We start from the raw sequence: 25940 nt of genomic DNA on the forward strand, positions 1-25940 counted from the left end.
ATTTTTGTTTCTTTGTTGTTGTCTTTACATGCAAAGGCCAGTGACCTGCACAGGAAAAAGATAAACCTCAGTGAAAGGAATTCTTTAGTTGGAAACCTCATTTGTCTTTTTCTTTCAGACCATTCTGTCTCCTAGATTATCTTTGAGGTCTCTTTCAATTCAAAGATTCTATGAATGCATCTAATATTTTGACCAACATAACAGCAAACAGGGACTTGTTTGTAGTCTTATGTTGCCATTTTCCTCCCCTGGTTTTTGATTGAAATGTGATGCCACCCCAAACAGTGCCCAAGTACTCCTTATCACAAAGAGACTCCTGTAACAAGAGCTGTATAATTAAAAACTCTATATCTACAGACAAAATTCAGGCCTTCCGATTTTAGATAATATGATTTTCTATCAGCCATTCAGAGGCAATTTTGCTTCCCTAGCAGAGTAAGAAGGGGCCTACAATTTTCCTATCCCAAGTTCAAGGTGGGATGGAGTAGAGATAAAGGAGGGTTGTTTGCCCGAGTAAGGAAGCAGAGAGGAGGTTTGCAGTCAGAAGAACCTGGAGATGGGAAGTGGTAACTGGTCTGGGCTGAAAAAGCAAATGAAAGTTTCTGATAATAATAAGGGGAGATTGTATAAAACAGAAATTGCATTTCTAGGTTCCTCATTATTTAAAGAGTAGGGGAGCACGCTCCTCTGAAGAGAATGAAGGAGGCACAAACTCGTTAAGTTGGTGTTGTCTTTTCCTCTTCACCTTTGTCTTCTAGTATTACAGTAATCAACGAAAATTAAAAGGGAGAATACATACATGGGAACTGACATTCTTAAATAACAACAGAATTATTCTTGAGTCAAATTATGACTCAAGTAACACTTAACAGAGCTGGGAGTTGTATTTTTTATATTGTCGTGGGTGTTAAAAAATGCATTGGTACTGGAAAGAAACAACACATGACTGAACAACAAAAAGTATAGTTTTACTTTTAATAGACAAGCAGTTTTCAGGAATGAACCTATAAATCTGAAATTCATACATGTCAATTTTGTTTTGCAGTGATTCGTAGGACTACATTGATTTTATTTTTATAAAAATATTCATTGTAAGTGAAAGAATTGTACTTGCACTTCTGAAACTTGTCTGTATCTTTGATCAAAGCACAAAGATTCTTTGTGGGCAAAAGACTTTTTCGTGATTTTCCAAAGTGAATTGTTTCCTATATTTGTGTACATTATTGTTCACGTGGATCATTCAAATGGCATGAGATATGACCTCAGTCCCCTCAATTATCGCAGATTAAAAAACTCCAATGGATAGGGGTCCATTTAAAAGAAGTTTTATTGTTGATTTCCCCCCATCACTATAATTTTTCAATATTGCCCTTCCCTTCAACAGATTCCCTATGTTGCAACCAAGAAAAGGCCAAATAAACAAAATAAACTCACATAGGCCTAATAGTATATACATCATTTTGAACCTGTTTTCTACCATCACTACACTAAGATAAGGGAGTCATAATTTTATCATCAGGAAGAAGCCCCTTCCTTGTAAGAAAACATATGATCTTGGTATAGGGTATTGCATAGTCCAGTAATTGTTAATCAGTGATCCTGGAATTGCAAATCCAGATATAGGTCCAAATCATTAGCTTTCAGTCTTAATGAAGCTTCTCAGAAGCAAATGCACTTAGAAATAGGAAAGGCTAGAAAATCACATAAGATCTAGCAATAGTCCCTAACCAGATTTAAAGGCCATGACGTAGAACCATTTTTTTCAAATATTTTTAGTCACAGGCCCCTTAAAATCACTGAGGCCCCTCCAAAGACCTTCTATGTGGTTTATATTTATTAATATTTACCATACAAGAAATTAAAACATACATTATATTATTATGAAGAGTTTTTACCTTGAGGACCCCGAGAAGGGGTCTCAGGAAATTCCAAAGGGTCGTCTACCATACTTTCAGAATCACTGATATCGAGGAAAGGTTACGGGCATAAAAGCATCAGCCTGGATTCTAGTTCTTGCCCCATCATTTATTGATTATGTGATCTGAGGTAAGATACATAACCTCTCTGAGACTATTTCCTCATCTGAAAATTAAGTAGATTGGAATGGATGAACTCCATTTTCTTCCAGTTCTAACATTCTGTGATTCACAGAGACAAGAAAAAAAAGAAACTAATGGTTTTAGGACCATTATTCTGGCCAAGAGGGATACCAACAACTAAAAGATGATAGCATTAAAGCTTGGAGAACCCTTAAAACTTATGGGGTCCAACTATCTTTTTACAGTTGAGGAATTGTTAAGTGACTTGTCCAAACCCACAGAAGTATTCACACTGCTGGGAATCAAATGGGAGCTTGAAATCTGTTCCACAGGCTCTCTAGGTGTGAAAAAACCCAGTCGATAGGAAGGTATTAGCAATGAACTAAGAGAGATGAGTATGCTGGAGCCAGCTCTAACTGGGCTGTGAGGGCCACTGTGAAATTTTCAGCTCCTTTGTGTACAACACAGAAATCAGGACTAGATGTGTTTGGTTGGTTGTCTAGATTTAAGAGTTAACAATGCAGATTAAATTTAAAATACCTATGCTTAAGATCCTCCCCCACCCCCAAATATTTACCTGCAAAGCCTAGTATTGTTCTGTAAACATTTTTTGAGCACAGGAGGTGTGCTCAAAGGATAAGGCTCAGTGAATGAAGTCATCAGCACGCTGGAGGTCTGCTGACTGTGGGCTAATAATAATAGTCATAACTGGCATTTAACGTTTGCAAAGTGTTTTCTATCCATTCTCTCATCTGAGCCTCACAATACCCCTGGGGACAGGACAAGCTTTGGGGCTCACAGACGTGGGGATGGGGAACTGGTCCTGACTAACAAGTGTACAGGTCTGAGTGAACACTGGGGAGACCTTTTGGATCATTGCAACAGTGGGGAAAGAGGAAGGCAGATGTATGATGAGGAGGGGAAGCTCAATAAAGTAGAGGGTCTGGTGAACCTTCCATTCATCTAAACGCCTAGCTGTGTGGCCAGTGCCCTGTCAAGGTGCTCTGTAGTTAAAGTTTGAGACACAGGCTGTTAGGAGCTGTAAAATCATGTATCCAACACCCCGCTGAATCCCTTCATTTTACAGAGAGGGAGACTGAGGCTCCAACTAGGTTTGAAGAGACTGGCTCAAGATTACCGAGCCGGTAAGAGACAACGCGAAGGCCACCCCGGTGCTAAGGCTAGTTACCCTACCTTGGCATCGACTCTCCAGTAATTTGCATCCTAGTTAGGGAAAGGGGGAGGAGAGACAAGATCGACATGGAAGTGAGATTATTCAAGTTTAATCGTTGGATTGGGTTGGATTTGGGCAAATGCAGCAGCTGGAATGAGGTGACTCGCCCTTCCCTTCTCCCACATACCCGAGGTGCCCCAATGGTTGGATTTCGGAAAGGATGCCCGGCTGGGATGAAGGGTGCCCGTCACCTTCCGTGCCCAGCCTCAGCCTTCTGCCTGGCGGTGCCCCGAGGTCGGGAGGCTGCCGGACACAAGGGCTGTGGCAGTGACCGGACCCTGCTCCGCTCGCCCCCAGGGGGCCGGGGCAGGACCGACGGGTGCAGGTGGCAAACGAAGGCTGGCAGCCCGGGCTGGGGAACCTCGGAACCACCAGCGCCATCCGAGGGCGAAATGAATGGGGTGGGGGCGGGGGTGGGGCGTGCGCTCATTGGAGATCCCGAGCCGAGGCGGGTCTGGCCGCGGTCCGGACCGGAGGAGGGGCCGGCGGCCGAGTCCGGGCTGCGGGCGCTGGGACGCCGGGGAGGGGAGGGGGAGGGGTACGGAGAGCGTGCGCGCGCACCGCCAGCTCACCCCGCACACACTCTCGCTCTTCCTGACTCCCACTCGCAGCCGAGGCGCGGAGGCCGCGCTCGCCCCTCCACCGGCCGCCCTTGCTCCTCGGCGCGCGCCCGCTCGCCCGCCCCCACCCAGCCGCCCAGCCGCCCTGCTGCCTGCCGCGCGCGCGGGGCCGGGGGGCGGGCAGGCAAGGAGGTCGGAGGCAGGCCCGGCCTGGCCCCGAGCAGCCGCGGCGGCGGGTGGAGGTGAGGGGCCGATCGCGGGCCGGGAGCGAACGCCCCGGAGGCCGGAGTAACCGCCCGTGCCGCCGCCGCTCGTCGTCGTCTTTTTCCTGCCCGGCGCCCTCGTCCTCCTCCCGGCCTCTGAGGAGGGGCATGAGCAGCCGCCCGCCGCGGGCTCCGGGACCAAGCGGGCCGGGCCAGGCTGCTTCCCACGCCGCCAACGCCGAGCGCGAGCAGGCCTGGGCCGGCCCCGTGTGGGAGCCGCGGCCTCGCTCCGCCCCAGGCCTCGAGAGGAGCCGGCCCCGGGTCTAGCTCCGCCGCCGCCGGGGCCGCCGCGTCCTTCCCCGCCCCCTCGCCGGGTCTCGAGCCGCGGCCGCGGCAGGAAGTACACCCCCTCCCCCGCCCGGGCCAACAGCCGCCGCAGCCGCCACGGCCACGGCCGCGACCACGGGTGCGGCGGGAGCCGCCTCGGGGGCGCGAGGATCCCCGATCTGCTTTCCCTTCCGGTGACCCATGAAGCCCGGCGCCCTGTGACGAGCCCGTGCGGTCGCTGCCCAGCCCTCGGGGTGGCCCAGGCCCCGGCGCCCGCCCGCCAGCCCCGAGACGCGCCGGAGCAAGTTCCCCACGCGCCCTTTTTTAAACTTGGGAGGATCTCGAGCAGAGGCGTGTGAAGCCCCCCGGGGGGCCGGGGGAGCCAAGGAATCGGAGGAGCCGCCGCTCGGCCTCCCCCCAGGAATGCGCGGGGCCCCGCTCGCTGCTTCGCGGGGTGCCCAGAGAATCCGCCGGCACCTCCAACTGTGATTCTTGCGGGGGTGGCGGGGGCGCGGGGTCGCCAGCTGCGGAATGTAACTGGAAGCGGGGCCCAAGCTGGTCCTTGTTGAATAAGCACAATAACCCTCCGGTCCGCCGAGGCTCCGAGACTCTCCGCTTGGGCCGATCTTCTGACGACTGCTTGACCTAAGATGACGGCCTTTTAAACCACTTCCTAGAAGGAGAAAACAATGACCACCCCGGCTCTGCTGCCCTTATCCGGACGTCGAATACCGCCCTTGAACCTGGGGCCGCCCTCCTTCTCCCATCACAGGGCTACGCTAAGACTCTCCGAGAAGTTTATCCTTCTCCTCATTCTGAGTGCCTTCATCACCCTCTGTTTTGGGGCATTTTTCTTCCTTCCGGACTCTTCAAAACACAAACGCTTTGACCTGGGTCTAGAGGATGTGTTGATTCCACATGTAGATACCAGCAAAGGAGAAAAAGACCTTGGAGGCTTCTTGATCCACGGACTGGGACATGATGAACACAGACACAGGTATAGAACAGGTATTTTTTTGGTGTCAGATGGGAAAGCGGTGGGACGACGCTGCGCAAGTACTGGAGTATAGCATGATATTTAAAAGGTTTTGTTGTATTAGGGGATTCCCCCCCCATACCCCCCGCTGGGTCACGTAATAAATAGTGATTCAGACAATTGTTGGGTAAATTCTAGATTTTCTGAAACAAGAATCAGAATTTAAACTCAGAAATCATTTCTTTAAGCCGTTTGATTTTACAGATAAGGAAACTGAAGCCCTGGAAGAGTCATTGTTAAGGTGTGCGATGTGAAAGAAAATATGTCTGTCTAAATGATGGGATAGATCCCTTCTTTAAGAAAACTTTGCATATCTTGTACTTTAGTCAGGAGTATTTGCCAGTACCTCTTATTTTGGTTGGGTGTGATGATGATCGGACAAATTAAGATTTAATTCTGTACCTCACCTTTTAATCTGTCATGGGAGAGACACGCAGGTAAGGTATCTATTTCAAAATTTACGTATTAAAATTAGGCTCTGATCTTTTTTTCCACATTCAAAAAAATGGGTTGGGTTGTATTGTAAGGCAGTTAAAAAAAATCAGGACTTTAAATTCACTTTGATATGAGTCGTGTTTAACAAAAATACTGGTTGATCTTTTGCTCGTTTCTACCCCTCCCCCTTATTTTTAGTGTTGATGTTGATTTCATGAACTTATCTCTTTAAAAGATGAAAGGTGGACTCTGTTGAATGAGCTGTTCTTTTTAATCCACTCTTTTGTAACTTATTGAGCTTTAGCTGTGCCTGTCAAGATTTAGAAAACTAAGACTAAGCTGAATACAGCTGTTAGGATACAATGGGAAACCAAATTATGATCCTTTTAGATAATATTTACATTACTAGTCAAAAATATGTTCCTAGAGTAGTTTATATCCAGTTGGAGTTTCCAAACTCATTTAGTTGGACTATCACTATTAACTGGATTATCTCACCGTTTTCTAATGGAAATTCCTGTTGAACCTCTGAAAAAAATGGAAACATCAGAGGCTTAAATTTTATTTCTGAAATACTGTAGTTAGTGTCAAAGCCTGTAGACTTATTTTCAGATAACTGATTCGTTTGCTTAAAAATGATAAGCCCAATATATAATGAAGCCTTAATTTTTGAGAGAAACTTTCTCCATATGTTTCTAAACTCGAAGATTAGATGGATTTTAGAAATCCCCTACTCAGTACCTGAGCAGGAATCCCCTCTTCCTGATCCAGTGGCTACTTCTGTGGACCTCTAGTGATGGAACACTTCAATAGCTATGATTGTTGGAAAATTTTTACTCCCCAAAAGTAGTCTTTCTGAGACTTATACTCATTATCAGTTTGGGCTTCTGGGGCCATGACAGTCTGTCAGAAAGTTGAGGATAGCTCCCCTTCTAAGCTTCATTATTCTTGGCAAACTTCTCCACTTCCTTTTGTAATGCCCTTATGGCATGATTTTTACTTCCCTAATAGCAAGTGGTCCTCCTCTGGATCAGCCACTTCTTCAGCTTGTCAGCAGCCTTCCTTAAATGTGGTGCCCTCGGGACTGAACAAGGTATTTTAGGTTTTATCTAACTAGAACTAGAGCATAAAGCTGACCTTTCACCCTTCTCTTTCTAGATACTCTAATTGTATGAATGCAGCCTAAGATCCCATCAGCTCTTTTTTGGCTGTCAAATCTGTTGACATGAATGAGCTGTTGACTGATGTTGAACTTAAAAGTTCAATAAGAGCCTTGAGCCTTTGAGACATTGGTGTTTGTCTGAGACAGCTGGTGGCCCAGTGGATAGAGTGTTGAGCCTGGAGTCAGGAAGGCATGAGTTCCATTATGGCCTCAGACACTTATTAGCTGTATGACTCTGGGCAAGTCATTCATTGTAAGCTCTGTCTGCCATAATTTCTTCAGCTGTAAAATGAGGGTTTAATAATAGCACCTACTTCCCAGGGCTATTGTGAGAATCAAATGAGAATATTTGTAAAATCACTTAGCACAATGTCTGGCACATAGTACACACTGTATGTAAATGCTTATTCCCTTTCCTTTCCCTTCTAGTCATGCCTCCTCTATTTTGGACTTTGGTATTTGTTTTTTTAAAAGGAATTTACATTTATCCTTATTAAATTTTAAAGGTGAATCGAGTTTAATACTTGAAAAAATACAGTATTAATAATAAGATTTTGTTTTTGAATATCATTTTTTAATCCACTTACCACTTGTTCAATTCTAAGGTCAATTTGAGTGAATGGTGATTTTTGTAACTTCAATATCTCTTCTATAGCTTAGTTTGGAGGTTGTTAACCTTTCTATTTGTTCCTTTGTCTATTAAGTCCTTAAGTTGGACTTAATAGACACATTTTTAAAAGGACTGGTATAATAATCAATACACTTTACATAGGTTATCTCATGTGAGACTTACAGGTTTCTTGGGAGTTAAGTACTGTAGGTACAATATCAATTTTATAGCTTAGGAAACTGAGACCCAGGGAATTCAGGTGATTTGCCCATACCCCTAGTGAATTCCTAAGGGATGATTAGATCCAGACTATCCCTTGGCTCCAAGTCCATCACTCTTTTTTGCTATGGAACAATGGTAGTGGTATCACAATATTCACTATAAAAGTATTGGTACTACTTTTTTTTTTTAGCACTATTTGTATAAATTGTTATAATAATTTAAAAAGCATGTTTACTCTTTAAAGTTTACAATTTGATCTGACCACTATCAGTATGACTTTGGTGAAGTCCCTTATCCTTTCAGATGTCTTATCTTTAAAATGGATGATTGGACCACAAAATCTGCAGGGCCTTTTGAAGTCCAGATTCTTATTGAGTGATGATTCCCGTCTAAGTGACAGCATGTGACACTGGCATCACAGGAACCTGCCATCTTCTAGACACTTTCTATCGTGGTTTCTGTGTTAACTTAAAATAAGTGGTTATTATGCAGCGTAGATCAAAATATTTAGACAGTGTAAGTAAGGCTAAAAGTAGAAAGCTTGATTTAAAATAGGAATGTGTGCATTCTCATTTTTATAAGCAGGAATAAGTTCACAAAAATTCCTTATCCGTGTAGTACTTTTAACTTTCCACGGTTCTTTTCTTGGTTTGTTTTGTCAGTTTGTTATATTATTTAATTTGTTACTGGTTACTATGCTCCGTTTTTTCTTTTTGAGTGAAAAGCAAGAGTAAGTACATGGTTTCTTTCTTCCTTGAACTTCTTGCAGGGCATGTTCTTTTGCTTCTGTAGGATACTCAACCATTTAAAGTATGTATTCTCAGCTAGTGGTAGCACAGAGCAAAATGAAGAAGGCAATGCATTTATGAAATTGTCAGTGTTTCAATGACTTGATCCAGTATGGACAACAACTCATTTATTTAGTGTCAAAGTTTACAAAATGCCTTTCTCATAATGACAACTCTTAGAGATAGGTAGTTGACTCTTTTTACAGGTGAGAAAATTTCGGCTTTGAGAGGTTGTCACTGGCTAATTATTACAGAATTCTAGCTTACAGAGCTGGAAGAGACCTTAGAAATTATCCAATCCAATCTATTTATTTTACAAATAAGGAAATGGAGGCTCAGAGAGATGACTTGGCTCTAGGGCTCAGACAGTAAGTAGGATTGCTGATATGTGAACCTCAGTCCTCTGTCTGCAAGTCTGGCACTCTTTCACTGTTTCAGGGATTATACAACTGATGAGTGTCTGCAGTGGGATTTTCACCTAGGTCTCCAGAATTAAAGGCCTTTAATTTAAAAGTATGAAGTATAATTTGAAACTGGTTAAACATTATATTTAAACAAAAGATGGTGGCATCCTTTGAACCCTCATGGGTGATTGTTGATGATGATATGAATGCCAAGTTCTTGATGAGTTTCAAATAAATCCTGTTAATGCTGGCATACGTAGTTTCCAGTGGTCTCTTTGATATGAGGAAAGTGCTTTGTAAATCTTCAAGTACTTTGTAAAATGTGAGTTAGATGCCTGCCATTTGCTGCGTATTTTTCTTATTTCAGTATAAGAGTTTATTCTGGAATAATGGAATGTTGCTTGCAAATGAGTGAAATCTGAATACAGAAGTAATTAAGGAAAGGTATTTTGTTTATGCCTTTAGCCAGTTAACATTTTTTGAGAAAGAGACTTGAGAAGGACTTGATGTTACTCTTTCAGGAGGAAATACAATGAACATTTTAGATTATGTATCTGAAATTTATTAACTTGGAAACTTAAGTTCTTGTTTCTCTTATCTACCTCATTCCCTGTCTGCCACTCAGCGTTTACCTTCTTTGTCCACCTATTCTATTTTCTACTCACTGTGAGTAATCTGCCAACATACTCTTTTGAGTTTCTGCCCTTTGCGTGTATTTTATATCTGAATGGATGTTTTTTATATCTTAATCATATCTGAAAAACATCTGGGGTGATAAAACTTAGTGAATAATAAAGTTTTATTGACAAGAGGTAATTTTCAAAGAGGTGTAAAATGTGTGAATTTAGTATGTCAAATATACATTAATCATAGAAATAAAGAAAAATTCCATTTTTATGGAAAAGGTTAGGCAAGATCATACCAGAAAAATTGATTGACTATGACTTTTCCCCCGAGACATTGCTTCCTAATAAGTTTATTGCAAAAGATCTATATGAATAACGATGCAAAGTAAATATTTGTCTCTCTATGCCTTAATCCCCCACCTACTTTTATTTTACAGAGCAAAAAACTTTGCAGATATTCAATAAATAGTTGTTTTAATGTTATTGATGAATTGGGATATAGAAAAACTTAGAAAAAGTACAATGTATTTTTCTTTTTTGCTTTTTATGATAGTGTTCCTGAAAAGTTGAGTGGATATTAAATAATTTTGAATGCATATTGGAACCTGCTATTTAGAATTGAGCATTTCTCAACTACATAGCATGACTATAGTGAAAATGTACTCAATAGGAAAGTATATGTAGAACCTATACAGAATTGTATGCGGTCGTGGGGAGGGAGGGGGGTAGTGGGAGGTAGGTGTGGGGGGGATAAAATCTTAATTTTATGGCAGTGATTGTTAAACATTAAAAAATAATAATAGTAAAATAAAATAAAAAAAAAAGAAGTATAATGCTCTGAATAATTTGATCAAGGAGGATCTTTCTCACTCATTGTAGAGTCTGCCCATTGAGGGAAGTTTGATTAGGGGAGTTGTTTTGTAGGAGGGTCCCAAGTACCTTTTGTTTTTTCTATTGAGTCACTGGGTCATGCTGTCATGCCCTCTGGCTCTGAAAAGTATATAAATACTCTGAGGGTGAGGTTTTACTTTGGGGCTTAATCTCTGAAAGGTTTGCATGCCAGATGAGAGACTCTGGGAAGCCACAAAGCAGCCCCCCTTGGCTTTGAAAACCCAGAGGCTGGTGCTTCCCTCTCTGGTAACTGTGGTCAGACAGTTGGACTTGTCTGTTGATTTGTGATATATGTGTTGATTATGGTCAGACAGAGGAACTTTCTCTGAAGTTTAGGGTGCTTGCTGACTCCCCTGAACTAAGTGAATGATATATGTGGTTGATTAAAGGAATGATACATGTGCTTGATTAAAGTGATTGTTAACCCCTCAAAAAAAAAAATAAAATTGAGCATTTCTATAAATAGTGTAGTCACCTATTTAAAAAAAAAAAGTCAGATTTCAATACAAGTAATCAGGTTTGCTCCAAGTAACTATGTACAACAAATCCTGTAGCTAACATTCAGTTTTTCTTTATCATGAATTTTTGTTTGTTAAAAAGACATAAAAATGATGATTTTCATTATTTATTTTTGTCTTAACACCAGACTCCAAACTCTTATGTGAATGGAGTACATTTTGCACCAGTTAAAGTGAGTATGTTGCCAAGTGACCAAATGAAGGCTAATATTGGTCCAAATATAAGCCATTGACAAATGAGTCACACCCCTAAAATGAGATTCTTTGAAAGGAAAAAAAAAATGCATGTAAGTATGCACTGAAATAAAGTTAAAATGATGATGTTAAAATATATGTATTTACCATTCTGACTCAAAATATCAGAGCTAGAAGGCATCTGCCTCAGAGGCCATGTGGCCCAACCTATACCTTAGCAAGTATCCCCAGTAAGTAAGTAATCATTCATCCTTTCCTTGAAGCCTCTAGTGGCAATTGCACTTTGGGGACAGCATTTTTCTTTTGAAAGCTTTTCCTCTTCAGTTCAAGTCTGTTCTTCTGTGACTTTTTCATTCTTACATTCTGTTCATGGAGCTGCCAGAACAAGTCACATATGACACCCCTTCAGATACTTGAAGATTACTGTCATGCCCCCTCCAGGCTCAGCATTTCCAATTCTTGCAGCTAATTCTTGTATGCTGTGATCTCAAGGAACTTCATTTTGCCCAGTGGAGTGGCCAGAGGGCCAGACTTGGGGTCAGGAAAATCTGGGTTCAAATCTCGCTTCTCACACTCATTGACTGAGGGATCTGGTGCAGGTTAGCTTTTCTCAGCCTCAGTTTCTTTATCTGCAAAATGGATCTGGTAACTTCTAGAGTTTTGAGGGTCTAGTGAAATAATATATGAAGTATTTTTAAGCAATATGCTATGTAGCTGATGCTTAGTAGGTGCAGAATCTTGCTGTTGGGTTTGGTATAGAGATCAAACAAGAATTGTTGCCTGATGCAAGTAGTCTGTGTTGCGTAATAGATTCTTTTAAAAGTCATTTATTCATTGGAAGGGGGAGGGTGACACAAAAATATCTGTTATTATCACTTTATTTTTTTAAAAAATTTTTAATTATGTACCTGAGAAACATCAACAAATATATTTTGTTACAAAAGAACAGAAATTATATATGAAAACATCTTTATTACATACAGCATGTTTTTTAAAGTACTTTATAAATATGAAATATAGTTTCAAAGTTGTCTTTATCAAAAAAATTGATTTCTGTCCTTGTAGAGCTTTACAATGTCATGAAAAGATTTAAGGTACACAAATTACTTTAAATAATATATGATAGAGCATAGGAGAAATGTACACAATATATCAGTAGACCTTGGAGAGTGGAGGAGGGAGCATCATTACTGATGGGATCAAGGGAGGCTTTATGAAAGACATACTCCATTTGTACTAACCATTGTGGGCTGAGCAACATTTAACAGATGGAGATGGGGGTGGGTGTGTGGGAAAGGGAGTCCATGCACAGAGAAAGAAACAAAAAGCAAGGGGGCAGTGTGTGAGTGTGTGTGTGCATTGCCAAATAGTTCACTTTCCTGGATTGTAAAATAAGTAGAAAGGCAGCTAGGTGGCATAGTGGATAGTGCCAGACCTGGAGTCAGGAAAACTCATCTTCCTGAGTTCAAATGTGACCTTACTAACTATGAACCTGAGCAAGTCACTTAACCCTGTTTGTCTCAAATTTCTTCATGAACTGGAAAAGGAAATGGCGAACCACTCCAGTATCTTTGCCAAAAAAATCCCCAAACGGGGTTTAAAGAGTCAGACATGACTGAAAACTACTGAATGACAAAGTGAGTGGAGGGGTAGTTGTATGCAGTAGTATTGGAAGTGCATAGATTGTGGAGGCCTTGAATGTCTTAACAGAAGAGTGGATTTTAATTGATAATCTGGAGGGAGCCATTATAGCAGAAGAATTATAGAAATCAGATTTGTCCTTTGGCTATTGCAGTAGAGTAGATAGAGAAGAACGTAAAGGAGTGGAGACCTTCCAGAAACAAATGTTTGAGAGGTAGAATCAGTAAGATTTGACAACTAATGAGATGTGGCAGTGAGGAAGAAGGGTGAGTTTGGGACTCCACACATTGTTTTGATGGAAAGATACAAAAATTCCCACACTAGCTCATACTTGTAGTGGAATTACAATCTTAAGAGTACTGGCCCTAGTTTTAGGTGCTAGAATTAGAGATGGTCATATTGTAGGAAACAAAAAAGGATTTTGCTTCCACAGGGTTAAAACGCCTCCCAGCTTTTAATCAGAGTTGTGAGCTAGGATGGTCAGGTGAAAGGTCAGAACCTTGTGTGTAGGCTTGATAGAGCTGTTTGATGGGAAGCCTATTAGAGAGGAGTACATGAAGTGAGGTGTTCAAGAGGCTTCTTCTAGACCAATGGAGGGCATGGTGGGAAGTTGAAACTTGGAACAGTCTAAGAAGGCTTGGTCTGAATAATTGTAGCACTCTCCTAGGAGCTACCGTTCATTCATGGGGAATGGATGTAAAAATTAATAACAGCTTTCCTGATTTCAGAGCCAGTATTGTTCTTTGTTTAGGATGAGCAGTTGGGGCTTGTTGGGCTTGTTTCTCACAATATGGTGTGGGAGAAAGGAGGATGGAGAAAAGTGATTTCTTTTCCTATGAAATGTATGTTCAGTGAAATTGCAAAACAATCCTGAGTTTATGTTTTGTACCTTCCCTTCCTTTCTGCTTCTTCCTGTTACTTCCTAATAATAACTCTTTCTAAAGATCCTGTGCCCACGAGTATTCCTACTGCAGAATCCCTGCTTGGAGGGAGAAGAGGATAGGACAGGATTGATCTTCCATATCATTGAAATGACCTATGTGCCAAAGTTACTGCTTCCCGTTTTCAAAAAATAAAAATTTCTATTTTCTCATTGTGAAGTCAATAATTTCTCTCTTTTATGGATGAGAGTGCTGAAGTTTAAATATGTTAAGCAGTTTACTCATGAACAATGGTAAATATGAGAAGCAAAATTTGAACTAGAGTCTTCTCGTAATTTACATTTCCAAAAGAGGATTCGATCAGCCAAAAACACCACATATGTAGTAGATAATAACAAAAGGAAGTGAAACATCTTAGATAATCTTAGTAAATATATTTTGAGTAGAGTGAACCATAGGTAGGTTAACCTTGCTTGAGAGTTGATCCCTCTTCTCCAAGATGTTTTCTGATATAGCCAGGGAAAGTACGATGTAACTAGGGTAGTCTTAGATATCGTAAACTCAACAACTAGGAGACCAGAGCCAAGTATTAATTCTCTTTCTTCATTTCTGCGCATAAATTCTCCAGGGACAGGGTTTTTTCCTACAAGCATTGGGTTTTGGGAATATTGGGTGAAAATGTGGGCAGCTTTCTTAGAGATCATTAAAAAGTAAAGATCATATTGTACTGGTTGGGAGTTTGTCCTAGATAGTGTCATCCACTTATCATCTTTTTGCTGTGCTATACTCTTTCTCAGACTTGAACCTGCCACTTCAGTTCCCACTCTGGGGCCTTGGGCCAGATTGTTGAGAATTTACTATATCTAGACTACCCTGTGTTATAATTTTTTTTTATATTTTATTTATTTTTTTTAATGTTCTACAATCACTACCATAAAACTTAGATTTTTACCTCCCCACACACCTACCCCCCACCACCCACTTCCCTCCCCAAGATGGCATACAATTCTATGTAGAATCTACATATACTTTTCTATTGAATACATTTTCACTATAGTCATGCTATGTAGATGAACTAAAATAAATGGAAAAAATCATATAACAAATCAAAACATAATACACACACACACACACACACACACACACACACACACACACACACACACACGATCTGCTACATTCTGTGAATGAATTCCAGAGTTCTTTCTCTGAGTGTGGAAGGCATTTTGCCTTAGAAAACCATTGGGAATTTTTTTTTTTTAAGTTCTTGCGTTATTATGAAGTTCCAAGTCTACCAGAAAAAACTCTCGCACACTGTGGTCGTTGCTGTGCACAAAGTTCTCCTGGTTCTGCTCCTTTCACTCAGCATGAGATCATATAAGTCCTTCCAGGCCTCCCTGAAGTCTTCTTGATCATCATTTCTTATAGCGCAATAGTACTCCATAAACCATAATTTATTCAGCCATTCCCCAATTGATGGGCATCCCCTTGATTTCCAGTTTTTGTCAACTACAAAGAGTGCTGCTATAAATATTTTTGTACATGTGGGATATATTTTTTAATTAAGTTAAATTGAGACAATGGTCTGAGCATGATCAGTTTATTAGTTGGGCTAGCAATAACCAGTAAGTTGGGTAAATGTCCTCTCTCAGTGACTTAAAGACCCTGAGCTAGGGCTCACCATTCTTTTTATAGTTTTGAGGAGTGCAGAGTTGAGTAGGTGGGGAAAAGTGTGATTGGTTACAGAGTAGATGGCATCATGGGAATGGGGACAACATGATTGATTACATCAAGGAAAGCAGGTTAGCTAGCACCCAAATGGGGCTAGTAACCATCCCTCTCGGACAAGAAATATTGTTTTATGTGACCCATCCATCTGCGTCTTGTAATCTTTGGTAGGGGAACAGAACTATTCAGCTTGCTCTCTCCTTGGAAGTGATGAAAAACTCCTGTAATTGCCCGAGGATAGGCAAGGACAGATGACATATCTTTTGGGAATAGTACAGAGTTAACTTTTAACTTTAAACTAACTCAGAGGGAAAGCTGAATTTCTGAAGTCAACTCAAAGACATAGATGACTTTAGGCAGATGTAGACTCAGTTAAAAAGTTAATACAGTATGAAATTAGTTACATTGTAGAATCAATACAATAGAAATCCATACAGTAGGAACTAGAGGTAATATTAATTTTTTATCTTTTCATCTGAGCACACGATGCTTCTCTAGATATCTTCTTTCCATTACCTTTGAGTGTGCCAGAACCCCTTCCTGGAACCCCTTCTCCCCAATCTCTAGTTCTGGGAACAGTAATAAACATTTATAGAAAAGACTTAATTAATTCTAAGGATTTCACTCACTATCTCTCTGACTTCTTAGAACAAAGTACTCTTCCCTGTCCACCATTTTTCTTTGTATGCCATCTTCCCCTTTTAAAATGAAAACTTGTTGAGGTCAGGGACTGTTTTGCTTTGTGTCCCTAGAACTTAGCACAGTACTTGCCACCAGTAAGAAGTCAGTGATAAATGCTTTTTCTTTTATTCATTCATCCAAAGGCTTGTCTAAGGCTCTTTGATTAGAGTCTAAGAATTTCACATGTGCTCTTGTGAAACAATTAAGAATACAAGGACAACGTAGGACTAAATGCTACAGTAAGTGATGTACAAAATACTATAGGAGTTCAGAAAATAGCAAGATCAGTGAAGATAGGGGTGGTTGAAGGTAGTCATTATAAGGAAGCGGTAGGTCTTGAAGTTGGACAGGATCTGGATTAGTAGAGGGGAGAGGAAAGGAATTTGGGGGAGAAGTGAAAACCACATCATTGGACTCTGTGGAATGAATATATAGCATGTCAGATAAAGGGCTTTAAAATACTTATGTGCTTACATAAACATGCTGATATTATAGTAAGTATCCTGATTATTGGAACCTTTTTCTCCCCTCTCCAATCCATGTTTCCAAGCTGCCAGATTATTTTAATCTAATAGTAAGGAAGAGGAGGAAGAGCAGAAGACTGGACCTGGCTGAGAAAGAGGGTTTCTGTTGGAAATTAGTGGAAGATGATATTGGATAGGTAAGGCGAGGTTTTGTTATGAAGAGTCATAAATATAAGAATGAGGCATTTGGACTTAATCCTTTAGATAGTGTGGAAAACAGAACTTCCATGTACAATAAGCTAGGGTCCTTTAATTCCTTTTGATAGCATGGGAACATTCAGATTAAGGGCCTGTGAAGCTAGCATGCATAATTAATATTATTTTTTGTCTCAGTTGGTAAATGTTAAAAGAAAAATAATTTGTGTTCTACATTGTAAGTGCTTTAAAAAAAGCATCACATGACCAGAAGTTGGAATTGTTTTATGAGGTGATATGTACTGTGTTAAAAATGATTATTTATTGTATTCATGTATGTACTTCAACCTATTTTTAATTCCTTAGTGAAATTTCATCCTCCTGATGGGGGAAAGGAATAGTGAATTAATGTAAAATGTAAAAACTGGGTTCTAATGTGAATTTCTTAAACATGACAATTGGACAAAGTTCTAGTTTTGATTTTGTAAGAGTGATAGGAATGGTAATCTAAAATTGTATCAAGGTAGTTTTGTAGGAGAATAGACATCTGGATTTCCACAAGAGGACAAAGGAAAGAAGACCCTGAGATGCTGTGCTGAAGACGGTGTGAAGGAACATCTAGACCAGAAAACTGCATCTGCTGATGTTCTTCCCCAGACTGCAGTATGAAATGAAACCTCTAAATGGACAATTCATTGATTTACCTTTTCCTTTTGAATCTCTGTATCTGTACTTATGAAAGGGGACTGCCCTCTTGTAATTTGTCAGTTCATTGGTCAACTTTGCTCCCTTCCCATATTCATATAAAGGGGAGATAGATGAAGGGAAGAATTCATAGGGGAAAGAATGTGAAGAGGTATTGATTTAATTTAGGTGTGGAAACAAATTTTAATAAAGAGAAAAAGGGGGGAGTTTGTGGGAAACAAGGAAGTTCTGTTTTCCACAGTTCTAGGTGATAAGGATTCCCCACCCCACTCATGGATTCAATTACCATCTGTCGGTAGATGATTCCAAAGTTACATATCTAATCCTAATTTCCATATCCTTAGCCTTAACAGTCTACTGCATGTATTAGTGGCATCTCAAATGCAACCTACCCAAAATAGAATTCATTTCCTTCCCTTCTTCTCCCCCTTTTAACCTATGTTTCCTCCAAACTTCCCCACTGCTCTTGGTAGTGATATACTTCTTCCTGTTACCAAAGTTTATAGCATCAAAGTCATCCTTTATTCCTCCTCACCCTTACCCCTTCCCCCCGATCTCTTATCAAAACATGTTGACCTTGCCCCTATGCACTGTGCTGCCTCCTAATTAGGTTTTTTTGGTTTCAGTCTTAGTCACCAATTCATTCTCCAGAAACCTTCAGAGTACTGTATTTCACTGTGTAATTGTCAACAAATTTCATGACAATTTTTGCAGAAAAAGTAGGAGGTGTGACCATTATGCGAAGCTTAAACACACACACACGCACACACACACACACACACACAGAGACAGACAGACAGACACACAAATGGATACCCCCCCCCCCCCCCACACCCTGCCCCTCCAACTGTGCTGGTATTACTTGCTTTTTAGTTTCTGCCAGTCTTTAAATCAACTTTTCACTCACTGAGAATTATCTTTCCACAGCTCTTATTTCTGTGCTATTCAGCAAACACAATCACTTCCTACTTTAACCCTGTGCTTAGCCATTGCAGACAATATTGGCTCTTGGTTTTAAGTATATACTTTTGCTCATATTCTGTGTAGGTGCTTTTAAAGATTTTTAGCTTAAATGAATACTATATTGTCAAAGCCTTTTTTTCCGTAGCTATATGATTCAGTTTTTTTTGTTATTTGTATGATTAATTTTGTTTCCCTAAATCTGAATCATCCTTGTTTCCTTGTTGTAAGTGCAACTTAGTCATAGAAATAATTTCTTGTACGTTCCTTTTCTATAGTACCTTTTCCAAGAAAATAAATTTTGTTATATAAATAATTAGTGAAGATGGGATATAATTTTCTTTCTCTGCTTTATTCCTTTCAGGTTTAAACTCACGATCATATTTGTTTAGTAAAATGAATTTGATAGAATTTAGTCTATTATTAATTATTAAGAATTATTTTGTAACCTTTATAAATTTCTCTTTAATTGTTTGGTAGAATTCTTTTACAAATTTGGTTGTGCCAAGGAAGAATGACTGTTTATTGGGGACATTGTAGAGATAGTTTTTTTTCAGTGTGAGACTGATGACTTTTGAAGACTCTTGATTCCGGGATTCTGTTGAACATTTTCTAATCAGGTGACCGAGAGAAAATAATTTAAATGATCACTATTTATTTCTTTATGTGTAAAATCAAGTAATACTAATATATCATTAATCTTATGCTGTGAGGAAAGTGCTTTATGGATCTTAAAGTTGTATGTAATTGTGTGTTACTACTGTTATCCTCATTCAGTAAGTATCGAAACACCTACTATTTTCCAGGCAGGGACTGGGGATGCAAATAGAAAGAATGAAACAATTCTTACATTGGAGCTTACATTCTAAGAGGGGAGACAACAAATATGCCTATGAATGTTGCTGTTGAATTGTTTCAGTTTGTGCCCTATTCTTTGGGATCCCATTTGGCGTTTTCTTGCCAAAGATATGGAGTGGTTTGCCACTTCCTTCTCCACCTCATTTTATAAATGGGGAACTGAGGCAAACAAGGTGAAGTGACTTGCTCAGGGTCACACACTTAGTAAGTGGCTGAGGCCACATTTGAACTCAGGTCTTCCTGACTGCAGGTCCAGTGCTCTATCCACTGTGCCACTCAGCTACCCATATATAACTATATGCAGCATAAATATTAAATGAATACATACAATTATATGTGCATGTACATATGTATTTACATACACACATATATGCTTTTGGGCAGATCAGGGACTTCATGTGGAAGGTGGTACTTGACCTGCATCTTAAAGGTAGAGAAGGGACTCTTTGAGGTGGAGCTAATGAGGGTAGCTATTCCAGGCATGGGGGTGGTCAGTACCAAAGTGTGTATTTAGGAGGTGAAACTCCATATTGTAAGGAACAGAGAGAAGGCAGATTTGACCGGATGGTATGAATTCAGAAGGGAGACAGACCTATATCTTTTGAGGTGGGAAGATAGGACTTTAAAAGATAAATAGAGGGCAGCTAGGTGGTGCAGTGGATAGAACAATTGACCCTGGAGTCAGGAGGACCCAAGTTAAAATCTAATCTCAGTTACTTAATAGCTGTGTGACTATGGGCAAACCTCTTAACCCCAATTCCTCACCCTTTCTCTCTCACATTCCCTGGGCTCGGCTCCCCTCCCCCCCCCCAAAAAAAGATAAACGGAGAAGTTTACATTTCAGCTCAGAGCCAGTAGAGAGCCACTGGAGCTGATTGAGGTGGGAGTCACATAGTCAGTCCTTTGTTTAAGGAAAATTGCTTTGGCAGCAGTATTTGGGCTAGACTGGAATGGAGAGAAACTTGACTCAGGGAGACCAAATGAGGAGGCTGTTACACTACTCTAGGCCAGAGGTGATGACAACTCGAACTGTGAGTGGGAGGAATTGGGTTGAGCAATGAGGGATGTTTTAGAGGTCGTAGGAGCAAGATTGGGCAAGTGTTTGGAGAATGAGGAATCCCGAATAATACTGAGGTTGTGAACCTTGTAGATGGTGAGCATTTTTTACTCTTATTTTTGATGCTTATTTTCTTCATTCTAGTGACCATCCAGTTCCTTAGAAATATCACACACACACACAACACCATGATACTTCCAAAGAATTAAGTCATGTAATGTTACAGTTTACTACAATTTTTAATGTTGTAATCTAGTAATAGCTACTTCAGAGAAATACTTTTCTTCAAATAAAAACATAATGTACTCTGAAGGTAATGATTCCTTTTCCAATTACTATTAACCTTTCATCATATTAAAAATGGAAATTGATCTAGTACACTAAAGAATAGGTTTAAAGAGCGACACATAACATTGAAAGCTGGCAGATAGTTTTTAACCAGTTAGGAGAATTGGGCCTCCTAATTTTCTTGCTCTAAAATTGGCCCAATAAACAACTGCTGTTAAAAAGTAGCATTAGCTGTGCAAATCTCAGATTAGTTGAATTGCATTGCTCTAGTCTATAGCTGCTCAGGAGTTTCTGTTCTGACTGTGGATCAGCCTTGGGAATTTCATCGCCAGGTCAAAACGGGAAGTTTGTCCAAGGTGGTGGAGTCTATTGGTGTTAGTATTAGAGGCTTAGAACTAGATTCCTTCTTGGGTTTTTCCTGTTAGAGCAGAATCCCTGGAAGAGTAGAGGATGGTAGCTAGCATCTTGATGTCTCAGATGCTGTTTACTTCAGGGTGCTCTGTGTTGGGAGATGCACTTTTCAGGCTTTGATTGGTAGATTTTCATTGCACGTTAAGTGCACCATTGAACTCATTTATCCAGGTACTTGTTTTCTCTTTAAAATGTAATAAATTCTCAATTATGCCAGTTAGATAAATATTATGGGATGGGTTGAAGGTTGTAGCAGTGGTAGTAGAATTATCTGTTGATCAGTAGTTCCACTATTCATCCCACCCTAGCAGGGAAAGAAAGCAAATCTTACTGTTGAACACACCACTTAGTCAATCAGTAAGCATTTATTAAGGACCTGTATACCAGACATTTTGCCTATTGCTAATGAAACAAAAAAGAGGCAAAAACAGCCCCTGTTCTCAAGGAGTTCGCAATCCAAGGAAGAGACAGCAAGCAAACAAATCTTTACAAACAGCCTATAAATAAAGAATAAGTAGGCAGTAACAAAGGGAAGGCGTTAAAATTCAGAAATATTGGAAAAGGCTTCCTGTAGAATATGGGAGTTTAGTTGGGACTTGAAGGAAACCAAAAGGAACAGATGAGGAGGGCGAGTATTCCAAGCAAGGGGGACAGACAGAGAAAATGCCTGGAGCCTAGAGATGGAGTGTCATGTTCATGCAACAAACAGCCCAGGAGACCAGTGTCACTGGATTTAAGAGTATGTGCGGGTGTAAGAAGAATGGAAAGGTGGAAGGGGGCTAGGTTAGGAAGCATTTTGTATTTTCTCTAGAGGTAATAAGGAACCACTGGGATTTATTGTGTGGGGTGGGGGGTGACATGGTCAGAACTGCCCTTTAGGAAACCATTTTGGTGATCGAATGCAGAATAGATTGAGTTGGGGAGGGATTTGAGGCAGGCAGATCTAGCAGAAGGCTTTTTTAGTAATCAAGGCATGAGGGGATGATGATCATTTGCATCAGAGTTGTGGCAGAGCCACAGATTGTAGCTCTAGGGGTCATATCTATTTGACACAAAGGAATTTGACCTTTGGAAGGGAGCTTGTGGACCTAACCTTGTTTGAGCTGGGATAAGTGTTGGTTTGGGGTGGTTTGGAAGGACTTTTAGAGTGGGTCAAATGAACAAATATTTATTGATCATCTATTGCTGTGGGAGCTGTAGGGGATACAATATAGTCTGTGTCCTTGTGTTCTAGGAGTTTACAGTCTAATCAGGGAAACAAGATACAAATACAAAAAGTTCACTATAAGAGTTCAATATAATAGCAACAACATCCATAATAATGGCTAACATTTATATGGTATTTGCTATATGCCAGTTACTATACTAAGTACTTTATAATTATTACTTCACTTGGTCCTCATAACAACCCTGGAAGGTAGGTGCTGTAATACTTGATTAATTGCCAAATAAATGTTATGGGCAGTAATTATTGTAGGAATTGCTCAGAGTTTGGACATCATGTGGTTTGTGGTGGTATTGAGGATGCTTTGCATAGGAGAGAGTACTTGGGAGTCATGATCTTGAAAGATGGATAAGATTTGGATAGTTGGAAGAGAGGAATACATTCTGAGAGTAGGGAATGTCATGAGCAAAATCACAAAGGTAAGAAAGCACCACATGGGTTCAAGTGACAGTGAATCAGATTGTCTGGAATACAGGGTTTAGGAAGGGGAGCTACATTTGAGCTTAGATTGTGGAAGGCCTTGAATGCCATGCTAAAGAGTTTGGCCTTTATTTTATTTTATTTTTTTTTTGCTTTAGGGAATGATTGAAGGGTTTTGAATCAGTGGATTGCATAGATCACAATGCAGATAATTTGTATTTATATAGTTAGGGGTTGGTAGTAATTGATATTAAAACTGAAGAGGACAATTTCCTTAAGAGTAAAGACTTGCTGGGTATGAGATATATAATAGGTGCTAAATTTGAGGGTTTTAGATGATTTGATTAGTTTACTAAAGGAGGTTAAGGAATCCTCATAGTAAGTATGAGGATAGTTTGTATTAGATACTATATTGCAACCATTATAAACTATAGAAGTAGTCTTGTTCTATAAATGGGCACTTTGTAATTAAATATAGGACAATAAGGGCTTGCAAGCTTTTTCATAGTATGTTACCATTTTTGTGTATGGTGTAGTCATAATTGGTTAAAGATAAAATAGCCAGTATTGATTGTAATTATTTAAAGATTGTTAATAACAACAAAAGATTAAATTCCAGCATTAAGTCAACATGAAACATTAGCATATTCTCCTTTTTGAATCAGAATATGATCTTATTAAACTACTTTGTATCATTTTTAAGGGAGGTAATGCCTTTTCTTTAAGAAATTAATATTATGTCTGTTCCAAATAAAAAATTAGAAACTGGAATTTACTAAGTAGATAAATTCAAGGGTAATTATTTGCTTGATAGAAGAACCTTCTCCACTTCTCTCTCTTCTCCTCAATACATAATGCATTTCTCACTGAGTACTGTCCCATGGATAAGGTCCTATTGTAGGAGTTGTGGAGGGGCACAAACCCATAAATCACAAATTGGTGCTGCCTTTCCTGAACATATAATGTGGTTGGAATTTAGGCTAAGGTATTGGCAATTATCCATTTGAAGAGCAACCAAAAATGAGGAGTTCAAGCAATTTGAAAATTACAGTGTTAAGTCAATGGAAAAATTATTCCATCAAAATTTATATTTATATCAAACTTTTCAGGAACACTTGTAACTGCCTAAAGTGTCTGTAATGAATTAATATGACAAAATCAATCAATATTCAATAAACATTTAATCCCTGTTCTGTGTCAGGCACTGTGTCAAGCACTGGGGATGCAAAAAAAGGCAGGAAAATCCCTGCCTTCAAAGAGCTTACAGTTTAATGGGGGAGATAACTTGCAAATAAATATACAAAATAAGCTATAATAGGATAAATAGGAAATAATCAACAGGGAAGGCAAATGAAATTAAGAGGGGTTGAGGAAGACTTCCTGTATAAGTTAGGATATTAGTTGAGATTTAAAGAAAGCCAAAGAAGCCATGAGGCAAAGATGAGGGGGAAGGGGACAGCCAGAGAAGATGCCTGGAATTGAGAAATGGAATGTCTTGTTTGTGTAATAACCAGGAGGCCAGTGTCTCTGTATTGAAGTAAGTAATAAAAGAATGTTGTTGGTAAAGGGGCTGGTAGGGTGAAGGTTCCCAGTCAAGCACTACTCTTTTTTATTATCACCATTTGACCTACATATACATTCATGAAAGAAAATCTAATCACAACACAATATAACATATATACAAGTACTTTGGTTGAAAGGCTTTCCTATTCTTGAAGTAAAGCTATTAAAAAAAATAAACATATACACACACATACACATAATTGCTTGAATTTATTTAGTGCTAACTGGTTACAAAACATTTTACATGTATTATTTTATTACTGGAACAATCCTGTGAGGAACTAATAAGTATTGGAGCAGTGAAGTAATTTGCCCAAGATCACAGAGCCAACAAGTAGCTGATTAAGAGCTGAAGTCGTTTTGGGCTTAAGTCAAGTTCTGTCCTCACCATACTACTCTCCTCTGCACTTCTTTTTTAAGCAGCCTAGTGATCCTGGATATAGCAGTAAATTATAGGCCAGCACAATTTCCAAAGAATCAGAGTTTAAGATAATCGACCAAAAGATAAAATAAAGATATATGGTCATGTTGAAGGAAAAAAAATCCTAATTTTGCACTGTGATTGAAAAGATTTAGGTCTACAGAAACAAGTTTAATTTCACATGAATCTATATCTGAGCCATTGATAGCTTGGAGAGAGACATATCCAAATTGACATCCCCCCCACCCCACTCTTTATGACATGATTCTGCCCCAAGATGATTTCAGCTAATACTCGCAGGTATCTTAAACAAGAAAAAGGTCACAATAGGTAAAAATGCAGTTTTGGGTTAACGTTTCAGAATAGTTATCACTGAATTCTTTCCTTGACCACTCCCTTTAAGAATTGAAAATAGTTTTTTCCTGTGACAGAAATTTTAACCTTGAATGCAAAAAAGGGCTCTACAGTAGAGATGGGTCATGTTGCCCAGTCACTTTAGGTGAACGAGGAGGCACTGATCTTAGCTAGACCAGAATTAAATTTGAGTTTTACCCAAATTTCCCTAGGAAAGCCTTTAACCTTTTATTGTACCTTCTTCCTAAAGAGAAAAATCTGGAAAGGGGTTTAGCCTGGAGAAATACTATTAATATTTCTAAAGAAACTAAAAAGGAGATTTTAAATATGCTTCCATCCTGGTTATAAGTAGTCTGCTACAGCATATTATAAGATATGACTTATGTAAGAAGTGGCATAAAATTCCACTATATCATGGAGGAAAGAGTATGATAGATGCAAGAGCTGGGTTGGTTATGTAGCAAGAGTGAGTTAGAGGAGGACCCTCACCCCCTACCCCAGCTTGGGTGGATAAATCAATGGAAAATTTATGGGAAGACACTGAACAAGAATTGTGTAGGATGATAAGGCATGAGTGGATTGTGCTTTGCACCACTGGAGGGCATGCCCACATTGATGTAATCTAGGTGCCACTGAAACAAAAGCACATTTTATCAAAAGGTGGTGGGTCCGTAGACCCATCTTTGCATATAATAGAACTTAATGTGATTTTAAAAAATATAATGAAGTAGACTAATACTAGATGCATGCTTTAAAAAACCTGTTAGGGAAAATGCCCCTTTTTTTCAGGAAAATTTTCTACAAATACATAAAGAAGCTTCCAGTTTCTTATAAGTGT

The 25940-nt window shown here is 39.7% G+C and overlaps 1 protein-coding gene across 1 annotated transcript in view; it reads left to right on the plus strand.

Moving 5' to 3' along the window:
* Positions 1-5008: 5008 nt before the first annotated feature.
* MAN1A2 (mannosidase alpha class 1A member 2) overlaps positions 5009-25940 on the plus strand; it is a 219124-nt gene continuing 198192 nt past the window's right edge. The window contains exon 1 of the mRNA XM_072644497.1: positions 5009-5360. Coding sequence (XP_072500598.1) covers positions 5053-5360 — 308 coding nt within the window. The 5' untranslated portion in view covers positions 5009-5052. The remainder of the gene's footprint in view (positions 5361-25940) is intronic.

The sequence above is a fragment of the Notamacropus eugenii genome, chromosome 2, assembly GCF_028372415.1.
Source record: "Notamacropus eugenii isolate mMacEug1 chromosome 2, mMacEug1.pri_v2, whole genome shotgun sequence".
In the NCBI taxonomy this organism is placed as follows: Eukaryota; Metazoa; Chordata; class Mammalia; order Diprotodontia; family Macropodidae; genus Notamacropus; species Notamacropus eugenii.